General features: G+C 45.0%; 1 protein-coding gene across 1 annotated transcript; it reads left to right on the top strand.

The window, feature by feature from the left end:
• The first annotated feature begins 4,480 nt into the window (after positions 1-4,480).
• On the top strand, positions 4,481-10,728 carry LOC127571164 (extracellular calcium-sensing receptor-like). Its single transcript, XM_052017267.1, has 5 exons — positions 4,481-4,765; positions 7,362-8,198; positions 8,319-8,546; positions 9,612-9,735; positions 9,824-10,728. Exons 1-5 carry the CDS (start codon positions 4,505-4,507, stop codon positions 10,726-10,728), a joined length of 2,355 nt encoding a protein of 784 aa, XP_051873227.1. The 5' UTR covers positions 4,481-4,504.

Here is a 10,728-nt window from a genome sequence, read left to right as displayed (position 1 = left end):
ATCTCCTGTCCCACCAGGGGCCCTAACACCTTTGATCATTGCTATACAACCATCAAAGATGCCTTCCGAGCTACCCCTCGTCTTCACTTTGGGAAATCAAACCACCAAGCTGAGCTCCTTCTCCCTGCATACAAACAGAAACTGAAACGGGAGGATCCAGTACAGAAAGTCGTGCAGTGCTGGTCTGAGGAAACAGATGAGCGTCTACACGACTGCTTTGAGACAGTGGACTGGTCCATGTTCAAAGACTCAGCTGCCAGCCTTGCTGAGTACGTCACCACCATCAAGGACTTTATCAGCAAGTGTGGTGAGAACTGTGGACCAAAGAGGACAATACGGGTGTTCCCAAACTGGAAACCATGGATGAACCAGGAGATCCATTCCCTACTGAAGTTGAGGACAGCTGCATCCCAATCAGGTGATCCTGACCTTTACAAGAAATTGAGATATGACCTCCGTAAAGCTATCGGAGATGCCAAGAGAAAATACCAGTCCAAAATCGATTCCCAGACCAGCTGTCAGTTGTGGCAGGGCTTAAGTGCTGTAACGGGTGACAAAACAAAGTCGGGCAGAATCAGCAACAAAAACACATCACTTCCTGATGACCCTAACGCATTATATTCACGTTTTGAACAGAAGAGGATTGGTTCATCACCACCCACCCTGACAGCCTCCAATGCAACAGAATTCATGGTCACTGTTGAGGACATAAGATCAGTCTTCTGGAGAATGAACCTGGGAAAAACATCTGGCCTGGATGGTGGCCCTGGCTGTGTCCTCAGATATTGTGCTGATCAGCTGGCGGGGGTATTTGTAGACGTATTTAACCTCTCCCTGCTTCAATCTGAGCTTTCCTCTTGTTTTAAGAAGACCACCAGCATCCTGGTACCTAAGAAAAACAAGGTAACATGCCTTAATGACAACCGACTAGTGGCTCTGACATCCACCATCATGAAGTGCTTTGAGAGGCTGGTCATGGCATGCATTAACTCCAGCTTCCCGGAAAACATCGACCCACTGAAATGCGCCTACCGCCAAAACAGGTCTGTAGTGGATGCCATCTACCTGGCCCTACACTCATCCCTGGAGCATCTGGACAGTAAAGACACCTACATCAGACTATTGTTTATTGACTACAGCTCCACCTTCAATGCTATAATTCCAAGCAAACTCATCACCAAACTCCGAGACCTGGGAATCAACAACTCCCTCTGTAACTGGATCCTTGACTTTCTGACTAACAGACCACAATCAGTGAGGATAGGCAGCAATACCTCCAGCAAGACCCCACCCACCCAGGTCATTCTCTCTTCTCCCCTCTCCCATCAGGCAGAAGATACAGGAGCCTGAGGGGACTAACCACCAGGCTCAAGGACAGCTTCTATCCCACTGTGATAAGACTATTGAACGGTTCCCTTATGCGATGAGATGGACGCTTGACCTCACAATCTACCTTGTTATGACCGTACACCTTATTGTCTACCTGCACTACGCTTCCTTTGTAGCTGTGACACTTTACTCTGTATTCTGTTATTGTTTTTAACTTGTACTACCTCAATACACTCTGTAATGAATCAATCTGTACGAACGGTATGCAAGACACGTTTTTCACTGTACTTCGGTACAAGTGACAATAATGAACCAATAAGGTAGAGGTAGTCACATGTGCATCGAAACACACAGTGAAAGGCACCTTTTTTGCCGAGAGCGTTCTGGGGGCAGCCCGCAAGTGTCGCCACGTCTCCGGCGTCAACATGGCACGCCCACAACTTCCTAACCCGTACGTCTTTTTGGAATGTGGGAAGAAACCGGAGGACCCGGAGGAAACCCACGCAGACACGGGGAGAACATACAAACTCCTTACAGACAGCGGCCGGAATTGAACCCGGGTCGGTGGCGCTGTGAAGCGTTACGCTAACCGCTGCACTACCGTGCCTGCAATACCAATACAAATATTTTATTCTGCAGGAGATGCATAACCAAAGTGAATTACATTACAAAGTCGCTCAATTAAAGTGCTACCCAGTCCATTTCTGTGGAATAGAGATTACTCTTGGCAATATCATTCTGCGGTTTTAACTGACTCAACTGATTTGCTCCCTTTCTTTAACGAAGGCTATTGCTTTTCAAATAAAAATGATATCGCCCGTGGGACAGTGGAAAAACTAACGAAAGTGATGGAGTTACTGTGATCGCAATGAACACCAGCCTTTAGCTATTCCTAATTGGTCACTTTCTTTTCCCAAAATGATCAACACTGCCGTATTCATGTTTTTTTTTTTGCCATCTGCCAACTTCTTATAGCGTGACACGTTTAATTGCGTTTCTTTGTCTATGTCTGAAATTAGATTAAAGTGTCATTTTATTCCCTCCTGAGCGTTATTTCTTTAATCGGGGAAGCAACACTGCTCGCCCAAGCATGACATCCAGTATAAAACTCCATGGCACTTTGTCGGCAAGAGTCAGAGCGAAAGCAAACATGCGCTGCGTATGGCTTTGGGGGTTATTGTTACCTGTTGCAGTGTCAACTGGCAGCCTGATATGTAAACGCAGGGAAATGTTTGATTTGTTCAGTTTATCGAAGGAGGCAGACATCGACCTCGGAGGAATCTTTGTTCTGCACTCCCGTATAGAGAAATCGGAACTTTCATTTGAAACCAGACCGAGAGCTGTGAAATGTGAAAGGTCAGTTCAGTGAGCCGATTTTATCACTTTCTCTGTAACTTAAAACTAACTTGATTTTCTCTCTTTTCCTGTTCTGTTGAAGGGTCTTCGATCTGAAATGTTAACCCTGATTTTCTTTCCACAGATGCCGCCTGACCTGCTGAGTGTTTCCAGCTTTTTTCTGCTTTTATTACTGAGTTTGTTGGTGTGAGACGGGAGGGCGTGATATTGAATGCGATAGAATAAAGTTCAATGTCTGTCTTTGTGCCTGCTCCTCTCTCAGGAGCATGCCGCTAAAGTTAAACTCCAGTATTTAATCACGTATCGACATTGATATGATCACGAATCGGTTGGCATAGTCAACACTCTTTTCTAGCCTGTATATCCTTCAATAGATTTCACCAATCCTTGTGTATTCCTGGCAATATTTGTGTTTATTGTGATGAAAAAGAGAAGGGAGGGTAAAGTGGTTATGTTTGAAACATATGTTTTAATTTTCCAATTAAACCATGACAGGGATAATACGGACAGTAATCTGTGGCAACCTATTCTACAAACAATGTTCTCTGTGAAATTGGGAGAGTATTTTTAGAAATCAGATAATTACATTTCTGATTAGTGACTTAAATTCCCAATTAGAAACATCAAACATGATTGGTGATTGGAACTTAATAGGTTGCATTAAAAGACAAAACATACTCACCCTTCTGACGGGATCATAATTAATCATTATCAATCACCAATGATAATAGTTTCAGCAGTATCGACCCAGCACTGAGATTTCATTGTTTTCACAGTTGAATTACACCAAAACTTCTGCTTTGATGCTGGGATCCGAATAAAGAGTTAGAACTTCGCCATAACTGAAAGGGTTTTGGCAAGATCTCGCAACATCTTCTGTTTGGTGACATCGGAACGAAATACTCTGCAGAATCGCTCGTTAGTATTGTCTTAAAACCAGACAGAATTAATACAAGCGTCAGAAAATATATTTAAAATGATGTTAACTTTTACTTGATGTAAATTCAGATCTGCAAAATATGGTTTAATTCCAGCTAAGAGGAAGAAAATATATTTATTTTAAATATCAGCATTGCGGAGCACCGTTACCTCAAAGGCAGCAGTCTACACACGCCAAATGAAGTGGCTCGACCCCAAACGTTAACTGTATATTTCCCTCCACAGATGCTGCCTGACCCGCTGATTTCCTCGGGCAGCTCGGTTATTGCTCCAGAGCGGTACTTCCTTTGGACAGCAGGACAAACCGAATAAAATTGTCCTTACGTTCCGAAACAAATAATAACTGTCCAGAAATGCTGTAAATCTGAAATGAAAACACAAAATGCTACAAACTGCCAACTTAAAACTAACTTTCTCCTTTCCCCAGTGAAGGGTCTTGACTTGATGTGTTAGCTGTTCCTCTTTCAACAAGTAGTGAATGCGTTTTATAGCAGGGCTTCAGAGCACCGTTAGAGTACCGGTATCGACTCTTCCCCAAACTTTCAGTTCCAAAAATTCTATTATAAAACCATTGAACAGTCACATCGTACTATAAGATGGACTCTTGACCTCAAAATCTATCTCGTTATGGTCTTGCACCTTATTATCTGCCTGCACTATATTTTCTCCGTAAGTGTAACAATATATTCTGCATTCTGTTACTGCTTTACATTGTACAACCTGAATGCACTTTGGCGATGAAATGATCTGTATGGATGGCATACAGAACAACGTTTTTACTGTACCTCTGTACCACTGTACAAACCAATTTAACAGTTTACTTATTTACCTAGTATCTCTGTCCTGCAGTTTTGAATTCCGCACATTCCGCTTCATACAGATGATGATATTTGCGATTGAAGAGATTAACAGGAGTCCGGTTCTCCTGCCAAATATTACACTGGGCTACAGGATTTATGACTCATGCAATCTGCCTCGCCTCTCAGTGAAAGCAGTTTTCGAACTGATCAACGGGCAGGAGCCAACATCTCCGCAGCAGTCCTGTCACCCGTCCTCACTGGTCCCTGCCATTGTGGCGGAATCGGGATCTTCGCAGTCCCTGGCGGTAGCGGCGTCAATCGGTCCCTTCAAAGTCCCCATGGTAAGGAGTGTCTTTTACTGCTGGGGTCTTATTTTTAAAGGCTCATTGTTCGTAAATCGTCATAATTAATCTGCGGACGTAAAATAGCGGCCCTGGTTACAATTCGTGGCGCTTTTGATTCTCCCTGCTTGGATGCTTCTAATTTTTTTTTCATGATTATCATTGCAAGATATTAGTTTATGGCTACCGAGTGATTCAACGGTCGAATGGCCGTCTTTTTTTTATTTATATGGTGGTCGTCATGTTTATTTACCCCCCACACAGCGTGAGGCTTTACTGTTCATAATGCCCCGTCAGATCCCATTTGTCCAATTACATCAGCCTCCTCACATTTCCCCCTATTCTTGCATCTATATACACTCTAGTGCTGCCATCAACTCTCCTTTTATTCTTTTTGCCACTTACCTACATTAAGCGGTAACGTAGAGCGACCATTTCACATCCAGCACATTTTTGGGATGGAGGGGAAAAGCAGAGGGCCCGGGAGAAACCCAGCAGCCACACTGAGAACGTGAAAACTCCACAGAGACAGCACCGGAGTCGGGGATCGAACCGGGGCGTAAGACAGCAGCAATAATTGGTGTAACAAACAAGATGCTGGAGGAACTCAGTGGATCAGTCAGCCTCTGTGGAGGGAAACGGGCGGTCGACGGTTCAGGTGGAGATACTTCATGTTCTCTGGATAGGCAAAACGGTATTGTTGGAGAAGATACCAGGCTTTTCCAGCCCGAAACGTCAACTTTCCATTTCCCTCCACAGATGCCGTCTGACCTGTGAGTTCCTTCAGCATCTTGTGCATTGCTCCAGATTACAACATCTGCAGTCTCTTATGTCTGCACCAACGGGTGTGCCACAGTTCCTCTTATCTTTGGTTTAAAACTAGCTTTGGAGCAAGACATAGAAAATAGGTCTTGTATTGATAAATTAATTGGATAACAGTGACTTAAAGTAAAACTTCCCCAGAAGCATTCGCTCATGTTAAGCAGGTGCCCTTTATGTGTCATGAACTGCTTCAAGCGGAAAGCTATCGGGATGCTGTCCGAGATTTACCTGTCAATCAACATTACTAAAAGAATCTTACGATGCATAATCACTGTGGGAGCCTGATACCCACGTCTCCAACATATAGAGCAGGGACTACATTTCAATTCGCCATGGCATACTTATGGGTGCCTTGAAACAGCGATTGGCCTAAGCAGGTAAGAAATAGGAGCAGGATTGTGCCACGCTGCTGCTCGGCCCTGCTCCACCAGTCAGTATCATAGTCAATTTTACCCTTGGCTCCCTTGCAGACCAAAAGTCCATCCACCGTAGCCACTCAGTGAGTCAGATTCCACAACTCCCTTGAGTGCGGGGTTTCAAAGATTCGTGATCTCTGTGAGAAGAAATTCCTTCTCGCCTCTGTCTTATTCTGAACCTATCCCCCCCCCCGTCCATAATGCTAGATTCCCCCACGAGGTGAAACATCCTCTCAGCGTCTTCCTTGTTAAGACTCCTGGGAATCTGCGCATTTGTGTAACATCACACTCATTTTTCTAAACCCGAACAAATGGATGCCCAACTTGCCCATTCTTTTCTCATGAATTCATCTCTTCATCCCGGGAACTGCCTCCAGTAAAAGTATGCTCTCTTGCAATAGCAAGGCCAGAACCCAGGTGACGGGCGCTCGCAGCTCAGTAAAGGCTGTTGTGTTCGACTCCGCCATCGTTTCCTTTCTCGCATCAGGTGGACGGGGCGAGGTGTTGTGTGACACTTTCCATTAAGCGAACTGGCTCTCTCCAGCTTCAGAGAAGTCATTGGGGGATTCTTGCCTCGGATGCTGGTGTGAGGTTTGAACTTGCATCTTCCTCATATTTCTGCCACGGGGGGCAGGACCTACTACCTGCTCCTTGTATAGCCCGACCAAATGGATGTTAAGAGGATGGGATATAAATACAAGGCTTTTACTCAAATTGGCACAGAAAATCAAGTTAGAAATGAAAGTGTCATGGATACTGGAAATATGAAATTAAACATAGAAATACTGGCAGGGCTCAAATAATAGAAATGATAGGTCATTGACCTGAGATGTTCCTCCTCAGTTTGCGGGACCTTCCGCTATTTTCTCCATTCTGTGTATAAAATCACAAGGAGAATATATAGGGTGAATGTACACCATCTTTTCCCCAGGTTTTCGGAATGAAGAACTAGAGGGAATAGGTTTAAGGTGAGAGGGAAAAGATTTAAAAAGGACCTGAGAGGCGCCCTTTTCAGACAGAATGCAATGGATTTGTGGAATGAGCTGCCAGAGAAAGTGGCTTAGGCAGGTACGATAACAACACTTGAAAGACACTTGGTTTGTTCTATGGACAGGAAAGGTTCAGAGGGATATGGGCCAAATGCAGGTAAATGCGACCATGTTAGTGGACGCCTTGGTTGTCATGCAGGAATTGGGCTAAAAGGCGTGTGTCTGTGCGATATTACTCGATGACTTTATAACTGTAAGGAAAACGGCACTCATGGTACTCTACAGCTACTGATTTCGCCTGGTCTTTTTTCCGTCGAGATCGAAAGAATTTCAATTTTGTTTTCTGTTTCCATTGTGGTTGCTGACCAGGTGAGCTATTTCGCCACGTGTTCCTGTCTCAGCAACCGGCGAGAGTTCCCTTCGTTTTTTCGAACGATCCCAAGTGATTACTTCCAGGCCAAAGCGTTGGCGCAACTTGTCAAGCGATTTGGATGGACTTGGATTGGAACGGTCAGGAGCGACAACGATTACGGGAATTTTGGGATGCAGGGCTTCACGGAGACGGTTCAGCAGCTTGGAGTTTGCATTGCCTTCTCCGAGTCTTTCCACAGGACGTATTCGAGGGAAAGGTTACTTCATGTCACCCGCGTTATACGGACAGCGTCCACGAAAGTCGTGGTGGCTTTTCTAGCTCAAGGCGACATGGCCATTTTATTGAAGGAAATTGCTCGACAGAACATTTCTGGCATCCAGTGGGTGGGCAGTGAGGCATGGATCACCATTTCGCTTCTGTCCCCAGAGGAGAACAAAAGGTTCGTTACTGGGGCCATCGGGGTCGCCATACGTAGCGTGACCATCCCGGGGTTCAAAGACTTTTTAACTCGTCTTCATCCGTCTACCTATCCTGGTAATCTTTTGGTAGAAGAATTTTGGGAAAAGACCTTCGGCTGTAGCCTGAAAAGGACAAACAACGACACGGGGAGCACAACGTCGGCCATTCAGCCTCCTCAATGCACAGGAACGGAGAGCCTAAAGACTGTGTCCAACACCTACACGGAGGCATCTCAGCTGAGGGTGACCAACAAAGTTTATGAGGCTACTTATGCTATAGCCCATGCACTTCACAATATGTTTTCTTGTGAAAGCGGTGAAGGGCCATTTGTCAATCAATCTTGCGCCACTCTTTCAAATTTTCAGCCGTGGCAGGTAGGTAGAACTGGCCAAGTCTTGCAAGTAGTTTGAACAAAGCCCAATCAAAATTCTTTGTTTTTGCAAAACTTTGGGTGATTGATGTCAAGTTCCATCGTCTGTGTCTTGTTGTTGTAGGTGTTACATTACATGCAATCGCTAAATTTCACAACTAAGGTCGGGGAAAGGGTTAATTTTGCCGAAAACGGGGACTCGGTGGCTACGTACGATATTGTGAACTGGCAGGTGAATAGCGAGGGGAATGCCGCTGTTTTGACAGTTGGACATTATGACGGATCCGCGCCTTCAGAGGAACAAGTCATGATCAATGAAGCATCTCTTGTTTGGGCTGGTGGTCGCAGAAAGGTGATGTATGAAATCGTTTCTGTAAGTTTGAACAGAATCATTTTGAAGCCTGAAAGCTAACAAAGTGCCAAGTTACCTTCTGGAACATAGCAACAGGATTGAGTTTCATGATGTCATTGAACAGCAGAACTGCTTGCGGTCCCAGGGTTACGAACGCCTAAATTATGGAAAGCCCGACATAGGAACGAACTCCAATAGCAATATTAAGTTCAAACGTGCTATGTACGTCGAAATGTTCATTCCTGCCACGCGTAGAACAAGTCCCCCCCCCTCTCTCTCCATTTCTCGTAATTGTTCTTTCTTATCAGTCTAGTGTGCTTTTGATGCTATTCTTTAAAACACTGTTGAGGTGTGGTTATCACACCGAGTGATTTTTCTGTACTTTCCGACAGAATCTACTTATGGATGTCTGCAAAATGCAACCTGTTCGTTAACCGGACACGGTTTGTATACAGTCACCGAATTCGGGCGATTTTAAGCCTGTATTCCGAAGAATAAAAGGAGAGAGGGTAGAAACCAAATGAGGGTCTGAAGTTATGTCATTGATGTTGTTAGTCGTATGCGTTAAACACAGAGGACTGTGGGCAAATTGCAATTAGCAGGCCAACATCCGATTGCTCAGTGCAAGAGAGAACATTGAAAACAATGATAAAGTCTGATATGCGTTTGCAATTTCACTGAATTACTGGTGGAAAATCCATGTCGAGTGCATACCAAGTTGCATGGAAGATCAGCCAAGTCGCAGAAATTCCGAGTCATAGAGTAATACAGCACGAAACAGGCCCTTCGGCCCAACTAGTCCTTGCCGCCCAAGGTGCTCATCAAAGCTGGACCCATTTGCCCAGAATTCAACTACGTCCCTCCAAACCTTTCCTATCCATGTAACTGCCTGTTTTAAATGCTGTTATTGTATTTGCCACAACCACTTCCCCGGGCAGATTGCCCCTAAGATCCCTTTTAAATCTTTCCCCATTCACATTAAACTCATTATCCCCAGTTTCTGCTTCCGCCCGAGTGCTACTTCTTTGAAAAAAATACATTAACATTTATCGTTCTTTGCAACAGGTCCCTCGGGCAGTTTGTTCCAACAGCTGTTCACCTGGAACAAGAAAAGCAGCTCGCAAGGGTCAGCCCATTTGTTGCTTTGATTGCATTCCGTGCGCCGAGGGGGCGATCAGTAACACCACAGGTATGGACAAGTAACATCTGCATTGTCCAAATGTTCGCAGGCGTCTCCAGTCCGCTTCTTAAATCAACTTTCCGTTTCCTCTTTCAAGATTCCATTGAGTGCATGAGGTGCCCCAGCGATTCCTGGCCCAACGCCCGGCAGGACCGATGCATACAAAAGCACGTTGACTTTCTCTCATTTGCAGAGCTCATGGGAATTGTTCTCACCGCGCTAGCGTTGATAGGCACTTGCTTCACTGCAACTGTAGGTGGTATTTTCTTGCTTCACAAAGACACTCCGGTCGTGAAGGCCAACAATTCGGAGCTCAGCTTCCTTCTTCTCCTCGCACTGACCCTTTGTTTCCTCTGTTCAATTGCATTCATTGGCGAACCGTCGGCATGGTCCTGTATGTTACGCCACACCGTGTTTGGTATTAGTTTTGTCCTCTGCGTTTCCTGTGTTTTGGGGAAGACTATTGTTGTGGTGATGGCATTTCAGGCCAAACTACCCAGCAGCAATGTGGCCAAGTGGTTTGGTCCCCTACAACAACGCCTGACTGTGTTTCTTCTCACATTGCTGCAGTGCTTAATATGCACCGTCTGGCTCATCAAATCGCCACCACTTCCAGTCAAAAACATGGCCTATTCTAACGAAGTGATCCTTCTGGAATGTGACGTGGGATCCGAAGTAGCATTTTATTGCGTGCTGGGTTACATTGGCTGTCTGTCATTGGTTTGTTTCGCCGTTGCCTTTCTAGCACGAAATTTGCCGGATAATTTCAACGAGGCCAAATACATCACATTTAGCATGCTCACTTTCTGCGCCGTTTGGATATCTTTCATTCCAGCTTATATCAGTTCTCCCGGCAAATTCACTGTGGCCGTGGAAGTGTTTGCTATTTTGGCTTCCAGCTTTGGCTTACTTTTCTGTATTTTTGCCCCTAAATGTTACATTATATTGTTAAAGCCGGAGAGAAATACAAAGAAACATTTGATGGGTAAAGTGTCCGCGTAA

This window comes from Pristis pectinata, chromosome 6 (genome assembly GCF_009764475.1).
Source record: "Pristis pectinata isolate sPriPec2 chromosome 6, sPriPec2.1.pri, whole genome shotgun sequence".
In the NCBI taxonomy this organism is placed as follows: domain Eukaryota; kingdom Metazoa; phylum Chordata; class Chondrichthyes; order Rhinopristiformes; family Pristidae; genus Pristis; species Pristis pectinata.
The sequence above is the reverse complement of the archived record's forward strand: the minus strand, read 5'-3'. Positions and strand labels throughout refer to the sequence as shown.